Raw genomic sequence first — 27,911 nt, forward strand, 5'->3', positions numbered from 1 at the left:
AGGGCTTGGTGAGTTTTATTTTGGTTCTGTCAACTTTAAATGAAGTGTGTTTTATGATGATATAATTACTATTTCTCTAAATGGACTCTGGTGGCTTTGGTAAGAGCAATGGAGTCAGCTGTTTCTGTTTAAACAAACAGGATTTTACCCTTTAACAAAAGGTCTGTCTCTGTGGGGATCCTGTCCATGATGTTGTCAGACACTTAGAATAACAATCTGAGTATGTCAATGGCAAAAACAAACACTTTTAGTGAACGCACAGCAGCGTTCTTGCTCAGCACTGGACCAATTTCAAAAATTGTCGTACCCATTAGTGACTTACAAACAAAAACATGGGAAAACAGGGTCCATAAGCGGAGAGATTTGTCCGGGATCTCTCCCATTTGTCTGCGATATTGAAATCCTCCAGGACACGACTGACTGGAAGACACAATCCAACATGCTCTCAGCCCAAAATTAACCAGTTAGATTTAGAATACTTTTAATGATATTGATGATGTCATATATAACTTATGACAGACATACTTTTTTCTGAACATTATGAAGATGTGAATGAGGAGTTGAGGTGCCATGGTGTTCTCATCACACAGGACTGCCAGTAAGAGCACATTCGCAGCTAATGCCTTTGATGAGACGCTGAAATCAGTTTTGGTAGATCAACATGAAACATGACTCCCGCAGCCTCCTGACACACACACACACACACACACACACACACACACACTCTCTCTCTCTCTCCCTCTCTCTCTGTCTCTCTCTCTCTCACGTTTATTGACCCTGAAAATTTATACCATCTATAAACCGCAAAGGTCAATATCAGATTTGATAATGAGAGGCTATTGAGCACACACGTCACATAAATGCGTGATATTTTATCCATGTGCTTCTGAATATATTAGTCTACCATTTCACTTTTTATTCCTTTTAGCTGTCTTGATTTGCAGCTCCGTTCACAGTCTTTAATCTCTTTCTCTCCCACTCCTGCTCGCTCTGTCAATTAGATTACTTATCCACCACAGTGAGATATGCTGCGATATTACTTTACATTGCTCATAAATAATCACTTTCATGTTCCCATTTCTCTGCCTTTCTCGCTGTTCCAGAGAAAGCTGCAGTACTTATTAAAGGGTTTCACCTGCCAGAATTACTGGAGCAAGAGCGAGGCCTACCTGGGCTCAGATACTGTATCAGGCTGATAAGGAACTGGGAAAAGGAGTTGCCATAGTAAACTGAGGCAATTTAATCTGGAAGAAGCTACTGCCTCAGAGGTCCTCCAGCGGCTGGGTACTGGGCTTTAACCTTTGACGCAGCCTTCCAACCAGCTGATATAAAGTGGAAGCTGCCATGTTCAGCGTATAGAAAGCTCCTGTCCTTGCTGATGTTGTACTCCACCTGTTGAGTTGTGGCCCTTGTTGAGTGCAGGCAACAGCCACTGCACTGCAGTACGCAGGAAAAAGGCAAAGCAGATTTGTGCCTTCTGGTGGTGGTGCATGTCCTGCTGCTGCTACTCAACCCAACTCAGTCGCTCTTAGTATGTCTGCTCATAAATCGCTTTAGCATGGAAAGCTGAGCTTCCAGTCGGTGCTGTCACCAAGACCACAGCCTAAGACCATAGTGACTCTTCGCAAGCAGCTTACTCACCACGGAGACGTCAGGTATTAAGTATCTGCTGCATGTGTGTTCATATATCATCAGCCTAGTTTCAGCTTTGCTGCTCTGCTTATTGTTGGTTTGAGACAGTTCAGTGTATGTCTTACAGACTTTTTTGTTTCACTGTTCTTTCAGGTCTGCTTGGAGATGATGTCATGGCAGCTGACAGCGGCTACGTTTGATGCAGATTCAGATATTGCATTAACTCAGGGCCATGTTACTGTGGTATGCAGTGTAAACAACATATACAATATAACAGTGATGAAACAATGGCACTCAACAGGAATGAAGTGCAACATAAATGACTTGAACAAAGGTAAAAAAAATTCTTTAAAAAGGAAACTACTTTACATTAAACTACCCTGCTTAATCATTCTAAATCATTTCATGCAGCTGAGCTCATTTCTTTGGTTGTTAACTGACACATTCATGATGCTTTAATGTTACTGATTTCATCAGTATAGTGAAAATGCTGTTTATACTCAGCTTTCACATTTCTTACTTCACTTGAATGCTTCCAACATTTTCTTTGCACTGATAACTCAAACCTGCTTTCAATGGTTCGTATTTGTATGGGAACAATCAGCAACTGTTCCCTGAAGGCTGAAAAGGCAGAATGCAGGTGATGTTCTTTCAGAAGCTTGTTCTGCTGTCGCTTTGTTGACAGTAAGCAGTGTTAGCCCCGATTCTTTTGTTGGAAGCCCAAGAACAAGACTGGAGAAATCATCAGTTCACAGATGTAAAGTTTATTCAGGTCACAGGAAAAGCAAGGCAGCGCTGGGCTCGAAGTGACAGAGTCTGAGCAGGATCTCAGTCAGAGCGGGCCCAGACTTCAGGATGTATACACATTTTATCTTCTTGGGCTGGGACTTGCCCCGTTACAGAGGTTGGACTTACATGCGATCTCTCATTGGCCAGTTATCTCTGACATGAACAGGCCAACCAAAGTTCACGTGAACTAACTGAAATATGATACAAAAGATGTGTGTGCGTTGGTTTCAAGGCGTGTATCTAACGAGACAGACTTAACCTTGACAGATAAGAGAGGATTCTGTGGGCACATCTGGTGTCTGTCTTATCGAGTAGAATGCCACAGTGTTCAAACTAAGGAGTATGATATGCAGGCTCACGAGTACATAGTTTGATGATTTGCAGGTTACATGAGGACAGAAAAATACATGAATACAAAGTAAAAGGAAATAATTCACAGTGAGTAAAATTGACCCTAAATTTAACAGCAGCAAACTGTATGCTTCCCATGAAATGAATTAGTTTGAGATTTTACATCTGAGTGTACTTTGTTGCATGGCAGCACACATATTTCTGAGGCGGCCAATGGGTCCATCTGTCCTTCCTCCCATTCACAGCCTGGCTACTGTTCCAGTGTACACAACACAAGATTTGTATTCAAAAAATCTAGTCTGAAGTTTGGCCAAGCAAACTTTTTTCTTTCAGATTCACTGACGATGTCTGGTTTCGTTTTTGCTCTCCTGGCCCCGATGCTTGACTCCAAAAGCTGAGAGAAAGATATTTGTTTCCCTCAATGTTCGGTGTTAACCTGACTCCAAACTACCCTGGATGAATAGCGTTCACTGAGCTCCTCCGGTTTCACGTTGGCGCACATGTGCGTGGCTCAGGAGTGAGTGTCAAAATTTTGTGCCATACACATATCTCAGAAAAGTTGATCACACATCTCTGTGTCTACACAAGAATCACAGCATCTCTGATCCACATGCTAAATATAAACCAGTGTATTACTGCTCTAGATGAACACATCCACACAGGAGTTTTTCCATGTAACAGGCTGGAGGATGATTTCATTTTCACTCAGTTGGGTCTGTAGCTAATGTGTCACTCACAGGTGGCAACTCTGAAACATCTGTGGATTTAAGTGCCCCATGTACTTCGTCCTACATTATACTGAACACTCAACTATGTGGCAGATCAAATGCTTTGTGGCAGGAACCTGAGGCAATTGGTTACTTCCAAATTGCATCAGAAAACATGTACAGTATATAAAGAGCCAAGCTGACTGGCAGTGTGGCAGAATACTCCAGATCAGGTCAGGTCCAGCTTTTATATAAAGTAAGGTTTTTGTTTTTGTTTTATCTTTTCACTGTTTTACCTTGCCATCAGACAGCCCTGTCCTTTGGTACTGTATTTTCTCAACCATAAACAACACTCCACCCACTGGTCCAGAGCACAGCGAAATAAGCCAGACAGACACTTGCCCAACTTCAGGGATAGAGCTGAACACCACCAAATAAATCAAACGATTTGCCAAAAAAAAAAAAAAAACAGTAAAGAAGTGATCCAGTTTCCAGTTTCCACAGAAGTTTCCCCTCTTTCTCTTTCGGTCCATTAATCTCCATGTGCAACAGTTCCTCTGGATGCTCTGGTTCGTAAAGGTATTCTCGTGTCTCCACGGTGAGCAACATTTCATCATTGCTGCTGCCATAATCACTCATTTTTACTTTTTGTATTTGTTGTCTTTTCCACAAACTGCTGAGAGTCTGACCACACCGCGCCCTGCCATTATAGATATAGCATACACTTAAACTGATATTGATTATTTTGGGAGGGTGGCTTGTTTTTAGTGGATAAAATATGCTGCTGACCTTTTGCATTGCTTTGCTTCCATGTTCCTGCTGCTTCTCCAATCTGGGAAATGCAGACTGCCATCTACTGTAGGTGCATAAGTACCACAGATAACTCTTCAATTCAACTGTATGCCAGAAAGGATTAGGAAATGAGCACCTTCTGTTTTATTATGCCTTAGACAGCATTTTTTGGAATCAGGGTTGTGTGCCCCTGGCAATGAAAGAAGCAGGACAAAAGAATAAATACAGATTCAACAGATACTATCTCCCCTCCTCTCACTCTCTATTAGTGACATTTGGAAACTTTACTTTCACAATTGCATACAATTGACAAATATGTCAAGGCTCGACTACTGACTGTTAGAATTTCTACTTAACAAGCAGCTGCACTTCTTGTCTTTGAGAGGAAGCTCTTCAGACAGCCTCCTTGATAAACAAGATGTTCTGGTTTTATGAAGAATGCCTGGCCGACCAACCACACGCACAGCATCTCAAAAACCACATCTTATTGCCACCCACACACATATACACCCATTTAACACATCACTCAGATGCTGGCAAGTAAATCCCCACATCTATAGCAGACAGCATCACTACAGCGCTACCGTAAGTGGTTAAAGCTAATTTGCAAAATCACTCCTCATGGGTAATAGACTGCACATCGATGAGCTCCATTGGCACGCATGCCGTTAATCACTCTAGTCCCTTGTTAAAGGACCGCTGTATTGTGAAGCCAAAGCCTTACTTTAAATTTTCCACTTGAAGAGAATGAAATATTGGTGTGTTATCTGTCTTTAGGACCCAGACACCTACTACCACTACTTTACCATGTAGCCACATATGATCCAGAAGTGATAACAAGATCATGAAAATACTTGTAGAGCTTGCTCTGCTCTTTTTGCCAATGCCACCAAACCTGTGTCTAAAAATTGCTATGAAGCCTGGTGTCCTTGTCATGTTGTTTCTCTTCATCCATTCCCCCCTGTGGCTCTAACTTGTCTTATATGTACTGGTGCTGTTGCCATTTTGGGTTTTTTTAAGTAAAATCAGTTGAGTTAGCCATGCTCGATGCTTTGGTTTACTTATTGTTATGCTCTTCAGGCAGGTCATGACATTTATTTTGGAGCATAATGAAGGGGCCCAGTCATTAGGATAATACGATTTGTTTACCAGCTTCCACATCCCGTCATTCAGGGCCCGATTCCCAAAAGCAAGCACCGTTTAGATGCAAATTGTGGCAGCATCACGTTTCACAAATGATTGTCGCTCACAAATTGCAGATAAATTTGCGAGTCCCACGGGGCTCACACACCCAGCACATTGATCACAAGTGCAGTGTGGCATTTATTTTGATTTGGTGAAACATATCAATATTAATGGGAAAGTAAATGATTTCATGTTGCTAATTCAATGAAAGGAAACCCAGAGCATCTTTCATGTAACAGTGGAGGTGCTGATCCAGTGATATTTCGGCATTTTTCAGGATTATTTCCATTGAAATTTGCTTGGAGGTTAGGGCGCTCCTTGTTCCTGCCTCTACATATATGCAGTTTTATCTCCAAATAAGATCTGTTGTGCCCTCTATACATGTCTCATATGGCCTCATATTGAAGAAACATCCTCTAATATTTCTTCTGGCATTAATCTCTGATCCTGTGTACAAATCCAGTGGTATTGATGTTGATTTTTTTTCTGCTCACGCAATAATTCAGTCTTCTCCTGGAAAGATGCCTTACTGAGGATCAGTCAACTGGTGCTGTGTAACATGCACACACACACCCCTCTCTTACAAAATACAAATTCATTTCAAATTTAGCCTCAGATATTCACCTTTTTATTCAGAAAGCTGGTGCTTATTGTATACTTTCCAAGTGCAATACCAGAGCAGCAGTAGTTCAGACACCAGCGTTATCCTTGCCTTTAGTTGTGGAAGAGTTTCAACAACACATTCAGCTTGATGGCAAGCTGCCTGTCAAGTCTCCATCAAGTCCTCCACAGCCCGGTGAAGGAGCTTCCAGGGAGTCAAGTTCTTCCTGACAATGGCCATCTTCCACTTGACGGTCTCAGTCCTTCAAAGTCTTCTTTCTCGCCCCTCCAGCCTCTCCACCTTTTTCCTCCTGACCTTCCTGAGCTGCGGCTCCTCCCTCTCTTATGTCAGCCATCTGCAGCTCCTGCATCTTCAGTCACTTACATAGCGGCAGGTTAGATTTCCAAACACTTTTGATCGTTGTATTGCTCCTCGTGTTTTTCATTGTGAATTTATGAGTCTACTCTTCTCGTGCTGTTATGCTATGTTTTAACCTTTGCCATCATCATGTGTATCAGTTGTGGTTACAGTGGCCACTTTTCAGCAACAATTGCACAGTCTTGCTTTAATGTAAATCTTGTAAAATCTTAACCTGAGAAGTACTGAAATTTGTACAGCTATAAAATAAAGGTTGTTCTTCTCTCTCAGAACAAGGTAACATTGCTGTAATCCTGTGAAAACTTGGGCTTAACATATTTCAGCATCATTTATTTAAGAATAGCTTCAATGCTGAAATGAATCTTATCTTTTACAAGAACAGACTTCTGAGGCATTCGTTATAGTACTTATTTATCTCTGATCATCCACTAATCTTTTCTTTAAATACTCTTCATGCATTTTCACTTTCAAATATAACAGTAACTTTGAGGACTTCTATCTATCTATCTATCTATCTATCTATCTATCTATCTATCTATCTATCATGGAGCTCTACCACCACCCAGTGCTTTGCGGTGGACCTGCAGCAGGCTCAGACACCAGGTGATTCAGTATTAGATGGATCTGTTTGCCTACAGGCCTGATATTCACAGAGACGGAGAGCTGGCTGAATGCATCTACCACATTACCACTCAATAGGTTCTCCTCATGCTCTATTTGAAAATTGTTGAACATGTAAATTAGGATACACACGAGACTGGAATGTTTTGAAATAAGAGTCCGTCGACAAAACCAAAATGCTCTTGTTTCTTACTCATTTCGTTGTCTTGTTTGGGTGTTTTCTTGGTGGCTCCACAGCGTGAAAAATAGTCCCTGTGGTAGCACAGTGCAGGGGAAAGCAGACAGACAAATATCTGTGCAGCAAAAGCTCGGAAGCTGATGAGTATTCGGAGGAAGACTGTAAGCAATCAGAGCCGCGAGATAGAGTTTGCAAGGATGTCATTGATTAGCAGGCGGCAACAAAGGAAGCAGACTGGTAAAGGCTCTTGATAATGGAAACCACAACTGGAATTTGACATTTTCGTCTGTGCAGTCACTCAGTTTTCCCCACTTACTCTTGGCTGTAATCAGCATTCATTTGCTCTCATTCTTACAGGCAGAAATTCATCACTGGGGAAAGCACTTACCTTTACCAAAGAGTAATGTGTGAAGCATCATTAAGTTATCAACATGACAGCCGTAGCAGCTGCCATCAGACTCTGCAGGTGGAAATAAAACATATTATCTCACAAATGGGTAATGAAGATTAATAGTTTTGGCACATCCCCTCTGCAGATTAGTATTCAACAATCTTAGCTTTATTTGATGTGGTGTACTTTAATTTCTTAATGGAGAAAGTGTGTTTCACCCTCTGGTTAGGGGGCAGGATCAGCTCGCATGTGGGATTAAGCATCTTGTTCAAGGACACTTCTGCAGGTAGCTGCGGTCCTGCTAAAAAGCTGATCTCACTCACCACTTGGAAAATGCAGCCTGATTGAATTGATTGAGATTGCTTTTTTTTTTTTTTTTTTTTACTGATACCTTTTTCCAACAGACACTGAACACACAACATAGCAATAGATCAATCAGTCAGGTCATGTTCTGCCTTCTTTCATCCTTCCATCTTTATAGAAGGATTGATTTCTGCTGGGTGTCAAAATGAGCATCATTAGCTTGCTGGTGGATTCACGGTTATGTCAGCAGTGATGTCATGTCTAAGAGAAAGATCATACACGGTATAAAACATGAACATCTCTCTGTGACATCACCCATAGGGAGAGCTGTTGTGAAGCTCAGTGACAGTGACTGTCAGCCATCTTGGCAGGGCCTTACTCCACCAAACTCCTGGCTAATCTGTGGGTGGCATGGGTGGAGCTGTGGTGGGCAGAATGAAGCCTGGTTGCTGAAACCTAGCAGCTGGGTATCACTCAAAGTGGCCTTGCCAATAATTTTGCATATCCTTATATGCCTTAATAATAATTGCAATATTTTAAATGAATGAGATACATAAAAATTTACCCCTGTACAGTCATGAATGACGAAATCAGCTACAGAGGTCAAAACCATTTTTTGCACCAGGCTATAAACGTATTTATGTCCATTGTAAAGTTGAGCATTTTAATATGGGGGTCTATGGGGATTGGCTCACTTTTGGAGCCAGCCTCAAGTGGCCATTCGAACCGCATTTTTTAGTACTTCCGCATTGGCTTCAATTGCAGCTCCAGAGGTTGAGAATATCAAAAAATATTGACATTATATTCTATTTCATTGCCAACACTGTCACTTTGATAGCAATAGTGTGATAGTGTGAAAAACCAAGCTATCCAGCCCAGCTAGTAGCTGGCTAGGCAGATAGCATGTACAATACTGTTAAACTAAATAAAAGGAGAGGTTTGATTAATGAGTCTGTGCCATAGCTTCTAGTTGGTACATTCTAAATTACTTTGACATCATTGTTGTTGTAACTTATAAGAGCTAACTAGCTCTTGTTTTTTCTTCTTTTATATATTTTATGCCATTAATTCATATAATATTCAGATTACTTTTTTCTGAACGTCTTATTTATTCAATACTGAACAGGATCCACATATAAAACATCACCCAAAAGTAGATTATACGAGTGCATGAGATATACAAAGAAGAAGATGGACTTTTTCTCAGTGGTACTGGTACCTTTATTCCACAATCACTGCAGTCGATCCTTTGAGATTAAACGGCATCATTTTTGGTTCTTCCTTGCCAGAATACCTTGTAAGAGGTTTAGCACTTAGACCTAAAGTGAGAATCTTCTCTTTTTCTCTCCACGCCCGGTCTCCTCCTTGTAATTCCCTGTCAAGAAATCAGCGATTGTGACTGACTGAGGAAGAATGGACAAGAGAGAGGCCCAGAAGCGATTAAAAGTTTTACGGAGGATTCAGTTCAGTGCAGGTGCTGTGCTGAGTCACTGTACTGCTATCTTGTGGTGATAAGTGGAACTGAATGACTGTCCTGCTCTTTTGGACCCACAGATATTGCTGCCACATCCAAAATTACATCATCTGACACTGTGCTTGGATTAATAATATTTGGGGAAATGACAAAAAAATAAGATTAATAAAAATAATGTCAAACTGTGGTGTCCATGCCTGAGAAGATTAGCTGCACTCGCACACACTGACAGCTCATTTTCTTGTATGAAGGCACTACATCTGTAGTTACTCAGAGAAGAGATATGCACCCCTGTCCAAGTCTAAATTCCATCAATCCCAAAGCTGCAATGAAATATTTAAACAGCTACTGGCTTGCTGTTAATTTGGTCATGTTCACAAATACTAATAATGCCGTCTTTGGAACTAATATTGACCAGTGGCAGCAGCATAATGAGGATTATATGATTGAACATATGAATATAACTAATGTCCAGCAAAATCACTACATGAGACACTGAGAAAAGCAAAGTTTCTTAGCATTTTTAAATGTGCCGTTCATGATGAAGCTAATAAGTGTAGATATACTGGCAGGTGCATACAGAACTATGGGGAGCCGATTAGTTAAGTATACACAATGTCATAACATTGATCAAATTCATCCGTTTAAAGTTATTTTTATTGATCAATGGCTGAAAGCAGAACAATGAAAGGTTGTGTTTGACCATGACAGAATTTGTTAGTTTCTTTAACGAAATATTTATAGATTATGACTCAGTGTGGTGCGCAGTTAGTGAGATAAATAACAGGACTGCTTCACAATGCATCCCATTGCAACAGCCATGGAGTAAATGCTGCTATTACTTTTGTAGTACTGACAAGATATCACGAACACATCAGCTGCCTGACATGTGGTAACACGCTCAACCATGTTTACGCTCTCTTCCAAGAAGGATATAAAGCCACTGCCTTGATCCTTTTGGGCAAATTAAATCACCTCAGTTCTGTTTCTTCTTGCCTGTAAGCAGAAACTCAAGTTGCCTAGTGTCTTTGTTTTAGTAGTACAGACATGTGTGTTTCAGGACAACATTGTGAGGAAATCCAGATGTGCTCTAGAGAGCTATTAGCAGTGCCAAGAAACACTACAGGGACAAAGTGGAGTCAAGCCACCAGTGCCTCAACACCAGGAACATGTGGTCTGGACTAAGAACTATCACAGACTACAAAAGGAAAGTCAGCAGTCCTGAGACAATGTCTGCTTCTCTCACAGATGAGCTAAACACCTTCTATGCTCACTTCCTGGCTGAGGAAGTGCAAAAGGTTACCTGGACCCACCATACTGACACCATCACAACAACAGCGAGACAATGGCTCTTCTTCCTCCACAGGCTGAGGAGGCTAAACATGGGCTCCAGGATACTCTGCAACTTCTACAGGAGCATCACGGCCTGGTATGGAAACTACACCAATCTGAACCATAACACTCTACAGAGGGGAGTGAAAAATGTTCAGAACATCACTGGGACAAAGCTGCCATCCATGGAGGGCCTCTACGCCTTTCCAGGGCAAAGGCCAACAAGATCGTCAGAGACTCCAATCACCTCAGCCACAAGCTGCTCTTCCTGCTGTCATCCTGCAGACGGCACACAGCATCCGCTACCACATCAACATGCTCAGGGACAGCTTCATTCCTCAAGCCATAAAACTGTTGAACTGTTGAACTTTAACGCTCGTCACTATTGATGGATCTCATGCTTCACATTATAGAACCACCACACTTATACTTACAGAGATGCAGAGATGTAGGAATACTAGGCTGTAGAAATGCTGCAGTGCAAGTGAAAGTTGTGGATTTAATTTTTTACTTGGCCAAAAGTAAAAGTACTTACTGTGCAGAATGGCCCATTTCAGAATAACATGTATTATATGATTGGATTAGAATTATTGATCCATCAATGTGTTCATCACTTTAATGCTGCTGCTGGTAAATAGTTTAACTATTACAGGTTTTTATTTTTTGTTTTGTTCTGTTTTTTTTTGGTTTTTTGTTTTTTTTGGGGGGGTTCGACATCCTGGAAACACCGCCGTCTCGTGGAGCGGGGCTGTATGGCAAAAATAACAGCATTTCAGGAACAAACCATTCACTTGACAACGAGGCGATGCAATCACAGACTATCAAAATTCTGTTGAAAATATCACTCAACTGAATATGGTTGAATGAACGAAATCGTCATTTTACCAAACACGGATAATGAAAGGTGCCCCGTCACAAACATTTTTGTAATATTTCTGAGTATTGTTGTGTTCCCCGTGCATTGAAAGGCAGTGGTACGGTCCAATAGTATTGAAGGCAAAGCTTGAAAACGGGTTTGTTTTCACCGAGACGACGAGGAGTTGGCAATATTCGCAGCTGCCGCACCGGTTTTCAAAACGGTTCCAACATTTAATTGTATATCTGGTTGGTGTTCTGACAGCAGCTTCCTTTGCTCGCCATGGCTCTGTGCGGGGGTGTCGGAGCCATGGCTTTGCCCAGCGAGCTTATCGTTCACATATTCTCCTTTCTGTCCGACCGAGACAAGCTCCGGGCCTCGGCCGTGTGTTCACGGTGGAGGGAGTGTCTCTTCTACCCCGCGCTGTGGACCGAGCTGAAGCTGCGAATAGGTGGTGGTTGTAACGGCAGCGGCTCCAGCTCCGATGAGACGTCGAGACTGGAGTTCCTCATGCGGAAGTTCGGTTCCTTCGTGCGGGAGGTTCAGCTGGAACTCGCACCGGTGGAAGGCTATCTTAGTCCTCTTAATAGCGACCCGTCGTCCACCAGGATGGACCAGCCTCCCGGTCCCGATAATGACCCGCAGCTCTCCGAGCGATGGAGAGACGCCATGGCCACCTACTTGGACCAGGTGCTGTGTGTGTTCACCAACATCCGCAACAACAGGTAACGATACCCTTTAATTCCCTTTAAAATCTCTACCTGAGTCTTTGTTTCATTCGATTTTGAGAAAGTGTGACATGATGACATGACACCCGCTCCTTTTTTGCTTATTTCACACTAGTAACGTTATTTGCTGCGTCGCATTAAGCTAGCAGCTAGCTAGCTTAGTTAGCTATAAACAAACCCTGACATTAGGAGTTACGTAAGCGGGTCATGTCTTTGCAGTGGAGTTCGTAGCTAACCCTTATGTTAATATCTCTAAAGACGTTGTCGATATAACAGTATGTTACAGTTAAGTTTTCCATTCACAGCCATTAAATAATGTTACATGTGATGTATGCGTCAGGGTCAGTGTCAAGTCAAACGCTCGCCTGCGTCGCTTTTGTTGCCAGTTCTGTTTTCTGTGTTACATTGAGGTCTTCATACCAATAGATACAATGCAGCACTGGTGGTGGCTAGAGAAGGCTTTGTTGGCTGTGACTTGCTGATATCAGCACTGACACACATATAACGTTACAGTGTATGTGTATATACAATTAGCTCTGGCATGGAGTTGCAAACCGGAGGATATAATCACCCATGTGCTACATTGAACATAAAATCCATCTACTTGGCTAATTTCTCATGTGGAAGTTACTGTTCTGTCTAAAACTTTGATTGTTAAGATCCCTGAATCCACTGCAGCACTGTCTATCATACCTTCTCCCACATTCTCTATTATTCTCCACAGTCCTTTGTAGTATTGAAATAGCACCCATCCAAAGCTGTGCAGTTCATGTCTTGGCTCTGCTGAGAGGGTTGAAACATTTTCGGTTGTGGGACTTCTTGTCACAGAGCTGTTTCCAACATTTTCATTTCCAGCATCAACAACCTTCTACAAATCCAACCTTTGCCCCAGTTTTGTGCCGCACACACATTGTAGCGTGGTTGTGTTGTAGTGTATTTACGCTGGAAATGGGACAAAATGAGGTACATCCAGGTGTCAGTATACATACTGAATTTCCTCACTTTTTAAATGTGGTGTCATTGGATAGTGTTGGAAGTTACCTGCAACCCAGAATTTGAAAATTAACAAAGGTTGCTGTGGTTGGTGCGTGACTTGTGTCATTTCCTGCCATGATTAATCAACTAGTGGTCAAGCATGACATTAATCACCAACTATTTTGACAATCATTTCATCAGTTTAAGTAATTTATAAGAAAAGGATAGAAGAGAAGGAAATACCTCGATGCCTTGTATACTAAGGATGTCATTAAGATAAGTATTTAGTACATACTCTAGAGCAGGTCTTGCTCAGTTTTTCCAGACTGCCAGATGCAAACCGGCAATTAAAAGTGTCACTGGGTGATTCAGTATTTTCAGCAGTGTGGTACAGTAAAATAAGGTAATTATGTTATGTAATCAATGAACTTTGTTTACTGATAACGGTCATAAGTGTTCCTGAGCCCATGTAATAGTACCCTTTGTACAATCAAGTTTCACAAAGTGGTGAACCTCAGCCCATCCTTGTGTGTGAGTGATTGAGCCTTTCCAAGTTGGTCCATCATACCAAATCATGATACTATCTACCTGTTACCAATGAACCTGTGAAAAAAATCAATGACGCTGATGAGGGAAAACATCAAGTGGATTGTCTCTGTACTGTTTTCATCAAGTACGTGTCATAAAGGATTGTCTTATTCATGTTTTAGACAGCATCCCAGTTGTTTTGAATGGGTTGTGCTGGGTTGTACATATTCAAAATGACAAGAATAGATAACTCTTTCTTTCTTTTATTTATTTTAGCATGTTCACATGCTAAGTAGTTGCACATGAGACTGCTGCTGGATTCTCTGCAGAGTTTGAAGCTTAGTTCTCAGCTGTTTTGCAGGAAATGATCTACATGAAACAAAATGTACACAGCACCTCGTAGGTAGGGCTATGTCATGTGTGGCTGCACATCACATGTGTGGTTGATAATCCTTTACCACAACTTGCATAGATTTTCCAAACCACACTGTCAGAACAAATGCTGACAGTCTGTTGTGACCAGCTGTCTTGGGCCCTCTGATTACCTTGACTCCTTTTAGAAGCATCAGCTTTTGGCATATAGTCTACCAGATGTGTCATAGAACCAGATACACAACTTACAGCAGTAATGACTTTAACAAATGTTTACAGAGCAAACAGATGACACTGAAACCATCCCTACAAGGTGATTGTGATATGACTAGGTTTGTTTTTCTAAATGATTGCTAAGATGACTTGTTAGCGTAGATTAATCTTATATTGAATGCTTTTTGTTTTTCTGTATTTCTGACCTTCTCTTTTACTCTTCTGCTAGAAACCTGCGGAAGCTGAGTCTGTATGGAGACACCTGTATTCTCCAGCAGGAGGGACTGTTGGACAGCATCAACCTGCACCAAATTCACCAGGGAGACAAAAAGATCAACGAGTAAGCCTGAGCATAGCGACATAAGTTTTTTTTGTTTTGTTTTGTTTTGGTTTTGAAATGGTTAGATTCAGCATTTGTGTCTGATCATTGAGTTGTTACTTGCATTGCCGGTAAAATTTACTTTATATAGGACCATAACATGGTATTTTATCGGTAACTTGGCGATCGAAGAGCTTCAGTGGACTAAATAATATTTGTTGTCCTCTTGATATTCTGTGGACGTTTATGTGGGAGAGTGTTATTTACGGAATGGCACTGTTGGCACCCTTGTTTGGAATTACAAACTGTGTGTTGTTTGTTGTCTCAGAATGATAATTTGACAAATTGGTAAATGTTCATTAGACAGTTTGGCACACAACATCTGCAGCATCACCACACCACACCTCACAACTTGTCCACATTAAACACACTCACCGAATGGGACCAGTTTTCTGTCAGCACACTGTTGCTATAATGCAACCGAGAGTGCTAAGGGGCAGCAGAATCTGTGAATCCTGGTCTCTGGAGAGGGATAGTTTACAAACTGAGAACAGCAAATGATGATGTATCTTGGTCCTAACGGAACAGAATCAGTGGTCAGTTTCAGATCTGAATTTATGCTAATGCCAGCGCTCCAACTGTCATCAGGTTTATCTCACCGTGGGCACAGGGACATCAGGCTTTGTTAAGTCTAATGTTTCTTCCTTGACGTTGCACTATTTACAATGTCTGTGCATATATTTAGGTGTGTCAGGATACTCAATTTCAGGAGCCATTTCAGGATGCACACCCCATTTGCTGTCCAGAACAGTATACAGATCATTGTCAATTTTGGTGGCCTTTATTTTGAGTATCACAGTATTTCTCATTCATAGCAACCGGAGTTGGTTTGTTTTGCAAGTCAGTGGTAGTCAGGTGGGTGGCATCGCATGAAAATGTTTGTGTCAATGCATACCTTCTTTGTAGGACAAGTCTGGAGAATTTTGCGTAATCTGGATTTTGTCAGACTGTTTTTATGAACCTCAAATTAGCCAAATAATGCCAAATAAAATGTGTTGACACACAGACTAGCCAGTTATACCCAGTTTGTTGAGCAAGTGTTTGAATTGATTTCTCTAAATTCAAGACCATGACAAGAGTTTAATGAAGTGAAATGTTTTTTGTATAACGTTTTATATTACATTTTCTCCATGCAGTGTTTTTCCTGTTGTGCAGCGTTCTTTTTGCACATATGTATATCCTAATTTTGATCCTGTCTTTCTTCTTTACTCAAAAGGTTTTTTCAGGATGAAATTTGCCTCAGATTTGATTTGAACTGGCATAAACAGCTCTCACAGTGTCTTAAATTTAACTTGCAGGAAGCTGTGGTCAATCTGGTAAAGTGAAGTGAAGCTAATTATCCTCATCCCTCTCTTCATTACCCTTCCCCTGTGCTCTCTGCAGAATCCAGCAGTTGTTCATGGAGTTGTTGTCTAACACCAGGCAGCTGAAGTGGTTGTCTTGCAGCTTCATGTTAGGTCTGGTGACTCCCTGCTCTTTAGCCTGCCTGTCAAATCCTTCAGCTGAGACCCTGCAGCACCTCAATTTAATGGATCACCAGCTGGGTATGTTTGGGAGGGATCTGTTTGTCTGTAACTGTGCAAATACAGTTGAAAAACCAATTGGATTAAATAAGTTTAAATCCATGACTCCTCTTCTGAATCTTCCTCAGGTCCCCTCATCTCGCTTTCAGAGTTGGATCGTCTGTCTAATCTTCATTCTGTGGCTCTGGATTTCTCTGATTTGACATCTGAGCTTTGTGGTCTGCTAGCATCTCCACACCGAACCCCACTGCATCGCCTCGCCCTGCTGCTCAATGGCGCCGCCCTGGAGTTCAAATCATTAGAAGGGACGGCTACAGAGGATGATTGGAAGGCATTGGTAATGCATAAAGTGCATCAAGTTTGATTAAGTGCAAGTCTCCATGTGTACATCAGTTAAGTTTGCTTGATCCTCCCCAGGTTCGTGTGAGTGCCAACCTGCGAGTGTACATCATGGCCTTGGAGGTCGACAGCTCAGAGCTCCTCAGGGTCCTAAAGCCTAGCCTTCCTCTGGAGCGCCTCCACCTGGACAGTTACAATACAGTGGTGTCCGACGCCACATTGGAGCTCATCTCTCAGCAATACAACAAAACGCTGACTCACTTCCTGCTCCTGAGGGATGACCCTGATTTCCCTGACCTCACCATCAATCGCAATGAAGACCCGTTGGTCCTCTTGGCATGGAGATGCACTCAGCTGGCTGTAATGGTGATACATGGTGAGATAAGCCTGTTGCATTTCTTCCAGCTCTGTAGTTGAAACCTAGTTTTACATTCAAGTGTGCTTTTCTAAGGGAACTTTGAACTTCCCAGAACTGATGTGAGCTAATTTTCACTGGCCTGATTAATTGTACTTGTGGTAACTCAAGATAATGAGGCACACAGAAGTTCTTCTGCAAAGCCAAATGCAACCATGGCTGACCATGGTTAGCCACTGTGGTGTGAACCTCCCTGTCGTTTAACATACATTCATTCTTTTTTTGTTTGTTTGGCCACTTGAGAATAGTCCAGCAGACACAGAAAAACAGGAACGTTCATTTTACGTTCATTTTCTGGCTACCTGATGGATTTAAGTCCAATATTCATTCAGTTCTCTTTTGCTCTCCACAACCCCTGAAAAAGCATTTGGCTTGTTCGCTGCTAAATGCTACATTCCCAAGAGAGTCGCTTGTTTTGTCTGGTGGTGTTGGGTCCCGTGCTGGTAGCATACTTTGGGTTTAGCAGCCACAAAATGGACTGCAGTGTAATCCCTCCAGGCATTTTCACACAGTTTATTTTGTTATACTAAGTGTCTTGTTTGTTAAAGAGTAAAAACCTTTTTGTTTAACTAGCCACTATATCGCTCTTGATAAAGCTTAGACTCCATTTACGGAAACAGTTGCTTTATCATCATAAAACACACTTCATTCAAACTTGACATAAATAAAATAAAACTCAACAAAACTGTCTTGGTTCATCTTTCCACTGTGAATCATCACCACCGGCTCTGTTGAAATAATAAGTCTTAATTCACTGAATCAGGAGAGGAGTGAGAGAGCATAGTCATCAGAGAAGTCTAACTCTGGAATTATTTTAACTAGACATTATGGCCATAGAGATTTTAATATGTCGGACATCAGCAGATTTTCCTGGCAAAAAAACTTTTAATTGCCGGATAATGGAAACCCTACTCTCAGACAGCACTGATGAAGTGACAGTTGTGACGAAGCTTTTACATATGAGAGCTTCTCCAGCAGTCATTGGTCAGAGTTAGCTTGTCTGCCCAGGCTAGCTTGACCGTTAGCTCATCCTTCTTCTCCCCAAAGTGTTTTTTAAAGTGTTTTGTCACAGTTTAGAGTTTAGTTTAGATGTGATGATAAAGGTCATTCAGAGACTGGACATTTTTAGTTATGGTACCCGTGAAAGGACTTCAAAAGTGCTTGAATTTCACTCTTAAAACATGTGCGTGAACCCTGCTCATATTTCTCACATCTCTCCGTGCAGGCTACACCGTATGGTCCCATAACTTGGTGGCCATCTCTCGGCTCCGGGGCTCTAGTCTCCGCGTCCTGACCGTCTCTGAGGAGAGCATCGACTTCGATCCTGACCAGTCTGCGTGCATGGAAGGTGACCCTGTCCATAACCTGGTTAAGGAGGTTTCGCTGGGCCTCGGTCGCGTCTGGCACCCTTGCCTGGATTCCAGTCTGGTTTTGTCTGAACCCACCCAGCACTTCCACCGAGAGCTGCAAGACTTCAGCATGGGCATGTAGGCAGGGATGGCAAATCCAACACATCACAGCTTAAACTGTGTCAAGACCAGGCCAGACCGACCAAGTCCGAGTCAACTCAGACCTCTGAACCAGACCTAATTGAGAAATCTAAACTGGATCTTAAAACAGTCAATGAATTACATTATATGAACTGATGTGAGCTGATTGTTTTTATTTTACTTTTATATTTTGCATTTCTTTCACAGGAGTTTTAGCACAAAATTAAGTCCTACTATTTTCCAAATGGTTACCCATTTTCTGTCTTTGCCTCTTGATTATGTAGTTAGCCAATTTTGGAAAAACAGGTTCAGTCTTTTGATGTTTTAAATACGTTTTCCAATCAAGACTACCCAATTAAAACTGGACAGTCTGAGGTAAACCTGGTATTGATTCAGTTTGAAGTCATACCAATCTGTGATCTCTGACCACAGACAGATTTGAGTTATGACCATTTTAAATGTGTCTGCTTAGACAGGTCATTCTGCTTTTTCCAATGCCCTCTGGTCTGGCCTGGTCTGGCCCGGTCTGGTCTTGATCAACACATATTCAGAGCTCGATGTCTCTCCTTCACCATGATAACCTCCAGAGCCCCTGTAAGACGTATCTTTGATTTTTTTTTTTTTTCTTTTTCTTTTTCTTTTACTGCTTTCATCTCTCCCCGCTCTGTGTATAACCTTGTTTTTCCTGTGTGGTGGTTCCCTTGCCTGTATAGGCTTTGTGTGTATTTAGTACAGATATATTATTATCCTGCTCACCACTAGAACAGGACAGGCAGGTGGGTTGATGGGTGATGGACCGGTGGGATTTAGGGGGAGAATGTGTGTTCCAACAAAAGCTGCAAGCTTCTGTTGTGACAGTTTTTTTTTTTAAACCTTTGCTCTGTGTCGGTCTGTCTGTCTGCTCCACTCAAGCAAAAGTTTGGAGTTTGTCAACTAACTGATCAATCACTTCCTTTGTAACACAACCTTAGCTGCTTCTGCTGTTGCTCTGAAAGAGCTTGTCCACTCGTTTTTGAGAGCCTTGCCGGCAGGGTGGGAATCTCCACTGTAATGTGGCTGACGGTAGCGGCTGCTCATCAGTTTTAATGCTGTTTTCGGCAACAGCTATGTCAGTGCTATGACTCAGATTTATGACCATTGGAAAGTGAATGGCAAATGGTTTTATTCAGGACTTTGAGCACCTTACTGGTGGTGTTCTGGACAATATTGTTACACGGTTGCAGCCAGCACACTTCCCACCCTGCGTACTTGTCGGGAAACCTCACTAGTCAGATAGGGAGCCTCGTCTTCCAACCAGTGTTCAGAGCCAAATTATGACATTCAGACCATCACAATTTAAAGCACCCCTACTCTCCTCTGTTTTGATCTGGAGTGAGCTGGTTGTAAATCTCTGCATTTCTTTTTCTTCAATATTCAGTGTGAATATGGCTACCATTGCTCTCCTCTAGAGGTCAAGACTTCCTGACTAGTACCGCTAGTTCCAAAGCCCTTTGGTGTGAAAACGTCAAGTCAAAGAAAAGAACTGAGTGGGCGTCATAATATGAAGGGCTCTGAGATTTAAAAATCCTCAAGTAGTTATGCATTGTTCTAACGAAAATCTAGGTTTTCATATTCTATATATATCCGTATTTTGAGAAATCTCTGTGAATACTAGTTCGTGGTGATGCCATGCTACAACAACACCAGTATTCTGTGGGCACAGCTTCCTATGGTTTCGCAGTCACGTCAGCACTTTTGTTGACAGGAACTAGTTCTTCTCATTGGTGGATCTCTTGTTATGTAGTAACGCTTTTCATGATAAAGAACAGGGAAAAGAAAAGGGTGCACTGAATGTAACTTAACACTCTTGGCCAGTCAGGTTTTTGTTTTATATTGAAGGCTTACTGTAAAGCTGCATTTGCCACAAAAATCTGGCAGATGCACGTCTTGCCACAAAAGCCACAGCTGCTGACTAAATGAGTCTGAACATTGTAGGTTCCACTGACGGCCAAGGCTGGTTGTTTTTCCGAGAAGTGGCACCTGTAACACAACAAGATTTCGGGTCACGTTTTTCTGTGGTGAAATTTTTCTCTGTCAGTCTCAGGTAGGCTTGTAACATCACTATGACCAGGACGGTGGTGATGATGTCGAGTAGAGTGTATGAAACAATCACTTAGTGTGAGATCTTGTCTGGTTTCTTTTTTTCTTTTTTTTCTTTTATTTCCTCTTGAGTCACAGTTGCCTTGAAAACAGCCCCTTGTTTTCTGGATACACTTGTTGTTGTTGTTGTAGTTGTTATTAATGATGTTGTGTATCTTGCCATCTGATAAACCCTCGCTCCGCCTCGGTTGGGGAGGGGCATCAGCAAACCTAATCATACATTTGTTTTCGAAGATTAAGGTTGATAAAGACTAAAAGATGGCAAAACCGATGGGCTCATTGCACATGTTTAATATCTCCAGTAGACGTTGTGGGGGACAGAGTAAAGCTGTGGAGTGGAAGAAAGTCCCTGCTGTTGATGGAGAACCTGCTGGGCCCAATTAGCATCTGAACTGAATGTAGTCAAGTTTCTGGAGTGAAGTGACTTCTGTTTGGCGCAGTGGATTTTGTCTGGCTGTGCAATTGGCTTTCATTAACAAGAGTGTTGGCATTACTTTGATTGAGTCATAGTCGCCTTTTCGTAGTGTGATTCTAACTTTTAAATATTACGTGAGGGAATGCCTTTGCCCTAAGAAATGAAGAAATGGAATAAATGTTATTCAGACTCTGTGGATGTACAAGCATGCCATGTTCAGGGCTCAAGCCATGCATTGTCGACCAAATGATCTTGTGCTCCACAAAAACCTAGTTCTGAGTATGACCTGGGCCGAGTATGTTTACACCCGATGCTCCAGTGTTGTGACTGCTGTGGTACACTGGTGTCTTATTAAGGCATTTCCTGAGCTGAGGTGGGATTTTCCCAGAAAAAGTTACGTTGGGGCTGTAAAGCACCTAACTTTCAGAAGTACTGTCAACTAGCCATTGAATGGAAAGTTACCCCCCCCCCCCCCCCCCCCCCCCAGACTGGCTTCAGCTCAGTTACTGTTGTGCACACCATGGCACTTTAGAGGTCAGAGCAATGATATTGCAGACTGTGAAGGTCGATATCAGGGTCTGGAGTTTACAAGGTTGACCTGCAATTTATTTTTACTTTTTTTTTCCATGGAATGATTTGGAACCAGAGTTCCGATTGAATTGGTTCTGGTGGTGGGCCTGTGGTTACCAAATGTTTGCTCATCTATTAAGGGACCTTAATGGTTTAGCCATGATAATCTCTCTTGTCCTTGGTCCATATCTCAGGATAAAGGCACTCTGGTACCAAGAGTTTCTTTTAAAGGCTGCCTGTGGCTGTATATAGACCTGTACACTCACACACTCAGAGGGGATAGCAATACCAACGTAACACATTCAGACCAAAATATGTTGGTTTTTATCTTCCTCCCACCCTACTCCAGTTTGTCCTCTCATCTCATTGTTTTAGAGCTCAACTTTGCTACTTTATGTGAGAGATATAAGATGTTGAAGTTTGTATTATCACTCGATAAGGAGGGGAAAGTCAGCGATCTACAGTATGATGTAGCCCATCTGAGCTGAGCAGATTTTTACAGACAACTGATTTTAAAAAGCTGAGTTCACAACCTCCACCCTCACCCACCATGTGTGCTTCCTCCTCTGTTCCTGTCTCAAGTCCCCACATGTTATTGGCTCCACACTAGAAATCACATCTCACTGTTTGGGCTGTCCAGTTTGGCCCTCGTGGCCGTGTTTCTGCACAGAAGAGAAGAAGGGGCTTCCCAGATAGATGGTTGACGAGAACAGAATGAAATTTTCCTTTAACTATAATGTAAACAATTTGGGAAATGTATAAAATGTGCTATTCTAATTTTTTAAAAACTCTTCTGGCATGGAGGCTCCAGAACAAATTCTTCATCAAAATTCAATGTTTTGACAATTTGTGATCATAGAAATATTTTAGGAAAATGTAGAGCACATCACTGGATGGTGAACGCTGGCAAAACAATGTCTTTATTATTGCTTCTGTTAGTTTTTGTTTCCGAACCAGAACATACCAATGTTTTGGTGAGGATGGCAGATAAGAGGTGAGATAACATGGTCACAGTATAGCATAGCATTTTGAAGACGGCTATCGGTGTTAAAAGCACTCATCCCTGATCCCGTTGTATCATCACCAATAGCTAAATATTGAGCCATCTTGTGCCTGAAAGCTTCTGGAGTCTCTCTGCTGTAAAACCTCTGCTCTTCCCAACATATTAGCTTTGTGTTGTTTGTTGTTGTTGCCGTGATTGTTAGTTCACTCTTTGAGAAGCAGCATAAGAAGCTACGGTGACTATGGTTTCAGCACACGCATGTTTTAATTTGTCTTGAAGTGTGCCTGTATTTTCATGGAAGCTTTCAAAAGTGTATTTAGAGGAAATGTGTGAATAAGAGAGGATGAACATGTGTGTTTGTGTGTGTGTGTGTGTGTGTGTGTGTGTGAACAAGCTGTCAGCAGTGCAGTCATCATATGTTTTCTGCATGTGTGTGTGTGGTGAGAGAGGGGGGGCTCATGTTCAGCAGTGTAGTCTTATCTCTTCTACTGCAGCAGGAAACAGGAACAGAAATCATTCGTTCTCAGGGTACAATCGGAGGGAAAGTTACAAAAGCTCAGGCCTCTAGCTCACTCGTATGAGTAACGGGAGTCACTGGATCTGTTCTCCTCCCTTGATGTGTTTTAAGCTGCCAAAGACCACGGTGGAACAAACTAAACCCAGACACAAGTCTATCTGAAGTGCCCATGTACGCACACACTGGCAGGAGGCTGGTCCAGTATTCTTCTCTGCTCTACACCTCCTTCTGGTACTTTCCATTCTGACATTTCTTCCCTTTTCCTTACTCATAGTGGTTCCACTCCAGTCTTGGTTTCTTCCACTGACCTCTTAACCACTACCATTCTGTTTTCGGGTGTCCATTTTTTACCCTTATACTGTGGACCATACTTTGCTGGACCAGGTAAACTGTCAGCAGTGTCGTTCTGTGGTTGGCACAAAAAGAGACCAAAGCAGACCTGTACGCCAATGTTTGGCCAAAGTTGTGTCAGTGGCTGAACCCTTTGTTCACAAATGTAGGATTCCACATGAGCTGTATAGCATGTGTGTTATGGAAGGCATACGGTAGTCGTACCTAACATGTGTTTCATAATAAGGGTAACAGCATTGGTGCACAACTTGTACAATGCGGCCAAAGTCCTGTCTGAATGGAACTCAGGGTCTACACTGCAGGCTGCTGAGGCATCATAGAGCAAAGCAAGGCCTTTCTAGTCCAGTGCAGTGTACCTCTATGGTGTACAGAGGCTTAAGCGGAGAAGTCTGGAGTTGGACCATGCCAACAGTATTTGCTCACCACCATATTCCTCCCTCTCTCCCTGTTTCTTTTTCCATCACCTGTTTCACTGTGAGGAGTGAGTGAATGTAAAACTAAAGACGAGGAGGACGAGGAGCTTTGGTTCAATATCAGAACACTTCAGGGACTAAACACTCCCTCGGATACTTCCAGAAGCTACTCTCTGACACGTTGTAGCTTCCCAGCTTGGACAAAAGACAGCGTGCGTGGTCTGATACATTGTACGGCAAGGCCATGGCCGGGGTCAGATTTGAAGGGGATGTGTTTAGTTCCAGGCTTTAGGAGCTGGAACGTGATTCGCTGCTAGAGATCTGCCACTGACATTCCACATGGGGGGTTGCTCAGGCCATCTGACTAGCAAACCGTTTACTATAAGGCTGAAGTGTCTGCATGGAAATTAGACTATATGAATACATACTATATTTTTATTTTTACTTTGAATGAGTTGGTCTGTTTTCAAAGAGATCAGGCATGCAGCTAATATTGACTCGTCACACCAGATTTCCAGCTGGTCTGAGCAGAGCGGAGGTGTGATACCATTCAGAAGTGGTTGTCGAGAGCGTGTCGCTCTTTCGAAGGTCGACCGAGTTTCTAACGCGTGTTACTGTAATGCCAAGCTTTGCTTTCACTCGCTGCTTCAGCATCCTGGGGCCATTTGCGGGCCTTTCGTGTCAGGTACACTAAAGGTCACAGCTGAATGCAGCATACACTGGCTGTGCTGAAATGTAAGGACTAGCTGTTCTGACCATGAAATGAGTTGGTTTCACAGACTTCAATCAGCCTGCCAGGTGAAAGAACATCAGAATACAGGAAGAGGAAGTTAGTTTGCATGTTCAGTACACATAGTACATACATACATGGATACACAGGGGCACCTGGAGTCTGGGCTGAACTGATTTATGCACCATATGCAGACAGAGGTGTGGGTATGACTGTACTGTACTGTGTGTACATAGACTGACTGACACACAGCTTGCAGAGCCTTAGTTTTCATTAGTTCTGTCATTAAATAACATGCTTGAAGGCTCAAGAGTGGAGACAGAGTATCAGTTATTCAGGAGACCATTACCCACAGTTACTGTGCATTGATGTGGTTGCAGCCAGTTCAGTCTGCCCTTTTAACTTGTTTATGTTTGGTTTGTTTGTTTTTCTGTGCTCTTTATATGCATTCATAGAGAAATCCTGGAAGATAACAGGGCCCCCTCTGTGGCCTGGTGGGTAATTGTATCCACAGAGCTGGCCTCTCATGTAGTCCACCTGAGACTGTCGACCTTGGCAGCTTATTAAAGCTGTTGTGATTGCAGCACTGTAGATATACAGGGATCTGGATACATCTGTCCCACAAGGCTCACATACAAAGAGTTGGGTTTGACACTTCTTTACTGATACTCAACAGCTAATACTAATACCATTGACGTGGACCGAAGTTTGAGCCTGTTATTTTAGTACCAAAGCACCAGACTGTGTCAGATCTGCATCAGTCTAAACACAGGCTCAGAGCCACAGGCAGGCACACATCAGACGTGACCAGTTTCATTTCCACTTTGACCACTGCTCAAACTCAACGCCAGCTTCAGAGTTTATCATGTCGACTCTCGGGATGTTTGCAATGTTTTGGAAAGTCAACTCAAACTAGCTGTAGAAATGGTAGGTAGTGAGATGGTTCTGCACCTCAAACCTTCCCTTAAAGGCATTCGGGGAAGGTGACATGTTTCTGAAGGAATGACCACGAAAAGACGGGGTTTCCTCATCACAGTGTCAGAGTTCAGATGCTTCCTGTTTGTTTGTTTTTGTTTTTATCTAAATGCTAAGACCATAGACTACTACCAGTACATGCAAGACCTCTGAATGGGCTCACAAAGGGTTGGACTCATGCAAGAATGTGAAGAATCTGATTAACATCCTGATGTATGTTTCTGTTACTTTGAAGAAAAAAAAAAAACACTGGATGTGCATTGCACTGGTATGAAATCAGTCCTGTGTAACAGATATCGATAGATGTGTATAAGGCTAGATATAATTTGGGTGAAAGGGAGGTTCGCACAGAACAAGGCCGTTAGCATGACGCTACACCGAGAGCCTCCAGTTTTCAATTTCAGCCATAGCTGACACTGAAACTGTTTTCCCAGCCAGCTTGTGATGATGATACCAGCATAACGGTGATATTAAGGGTATTATCATATACTTGCCACACTGCATTTCTAGAGAAGAAACAACAAAATGGCACTGATCGCATAACCAGGCCAAACTCTGTCAGTAGCTCTGGTGCGTACCCTGTGGTTGGTGTGTAGCGCCAAGTTATATCAAGGAACTGATAGATATTCATGCTCAGTGTCAGCCAACTGTCTTCACTTAGATCTCAGCTACTGTGGCTCTGATGTTTCTGGCTGCTAACAGTCTTTCTTGTCAAGTCTGGAGAGCCAAAGCTCCTAATTAGCCAGGCAGGCCGGCCTGCTGCCCAGTCCAGCCTCACAACTATGCAAGAGGAATGCATATAATCCACACTCTTCTCTCTTTTTTTTCTGTTTTTATATTTTCTTTTTCTCACTGTCACACAGTAGAAATGAAGACATAAAACTAATAAGAACTTGCAATGACAATACTTGGCCTTATGATGATTTCTGAAATCTTATCATTTTAGTTTTAGGATCTTTTGATTCTGGTCAGCCAGCCCAGCGACAGCAGCAGTGACAGCGGGCTCACTCTTGGTCTCTGTGAGACTGGCTAGACGGCCCCTAGTTTTATCGTGGTACGAATGTTGTGCATTTGTTTAAAATCAGGACAGTTTGCAATAACAGCAGTCTTACTAGTGGCCACAAAGGGGCACAAGCAGTGCTGACAGCGCCCGGCTGCGTCTTTAGAAAACCATAGAGGAAGAAATATAAACTATATAAATAGATATATAAACTCACACAGTGCATATTTGTATAGGTATCAACAGTGCATTACCGTGGTATACTCTTATGCAACACATGTCCGGGTTCAATTTATGAACATGAAGTATAATATAAAATCACACGGACTTTGTAAATCAGAAGCTATGTTGTTGTGTGTTTTTTGCAAAAATGGTTTTACCATCCTCAATGTTGAATATTCTGAGCGTTATGTTCCTGTGTGACTGTGTTTGTTAAAGTGAGCACATAGCAGTGGGTTTTACCTTCTTCCTGTAAGCAGGGAACCAGACGCGACCCAAAACCCAGCTGGACCAGATTTCAGATAACGTGGAGCATATTTTAATCGCATTTCATTCGTTTCTCAAAAACTTCCAGATCTGATCTGTGCACTGTTTTGAGTTTAGTCTCTGACTCAACTAACATATATGTGCATGATTCAGGCAGAGCTGTATGGCTTCAAATACTTGTGATACAGTATTTTGTAAGCTGGTTTACCAACAGCGTGGATGAAGACTTGCTCTAACCAGGAAATAAAAGCACCATCCCAAAAATGTCCCCCTGTCACCTGTATATAAGAGCTTTTTAGGACTTGGCTTAATCTGTGCCTGTGAAACTGAACTTAAGTAAATCTGAACCTGAAACCGAAATGATCTGAAACTCTGATCTGAAACCTTTCCAGCTGTGTTTCGGTTTAGTCTGCAGGGAAATAGTCCTCTCCAGCCGAGGGGACAGATTTTATCGTAGAGAACAGTGTTGATCCGTGGGTCTGTTGTGAAGAAAAGGGAGGACACATTACAAGCCTCCATGTTAAACCTCTTAACTGACAGATGGCGTACACTTGAGAGGTCAACCTGCCGAATGTTGATTTGAATTAATGTTGAATGAATGCTTCTCTTCTTTTAGTCAGTGAATAAAAGCATTAAAAAGTCGTCTGCTTCCAGTGGCTCATTGTCTCTTTACTTCCTGCTTTGGCTTCTGCAGCATTCTGGGTAGACAGCAGTAAGAGTCCCAGACCTCTTGGGGTTTAAAAGATGGTCCCTACAATAT

At 42.3% G+C, this 27,911-nt stretch overlaps 1 protein-coding gene across 1 annotated transcript; it reads left to right on the forward strand.

The window, feature by feature from the left end:
- Positions 1–11,736: 11,736 nt before the first annotated feature.
- On the forward strand, positions 11,737–27,793 carry fbxo33 (F-box protein 33). Its single transcript, XM_076748120.1, has 6 exons — positions 11,737–12,315; positions 14,636–14,746; positions 16,169–16,329; positions 16,437–16,645; positions 16,726–17,023; positions 18,288–27,793. Exons 1-6 carry the CDS (start codon positions 11,873–11,875, stop codon positions 18,551–18,553), a joined length of 1,488 nt encoding a protein of 495 aa, XP_076604235.1. The 5' UTR covers positions 11,737–11,872; the 3' UTR covers positions 18,554–27,793.
- The last annotated feature ends 118 nt before the right edge of the window (positions 27,794–27,911 follow it).

Source organism: Chaetodon auriga, chromosome 14, assembly GCF_051107435.1.
Source record: "Chaetodon auriga isolate fChaAug3 chromosome 14, fChaAug3.hap1, whole genome shotgun sequence".
Lineage (NCBI taxonomy): Eukaryota > Metazoa > Chordata > Actinopteri > Chaetodontiformes > Chaetodontidae > Chaetodon > Chaetodon auriga.

Bases quoted from the DNA above. Each gene is read 5' to 3' on its own strand.
- fbxo33 (XM_076748120.1), top strand. From the start codon at position 11,873: ATGGCTCTGTGCGGGGGTGTCGGAGCCATGGCTTTGCCCAGCGAGCTT. The intron at 12,316-14,635 runs GTAACGATACCC...CTCTTCTGCTAG, and splicing joins ACCAACATCCGCAACAACAG to AAACCTGCGGAAGCTGAGTC. The intron at 17,024-18,287 runs GTGAGATAAGCC...CTCTCCGTGCAG, and splicing joins GGCTGTAATGGTGATACATG to GCTACACCGTATGGTCCCAT.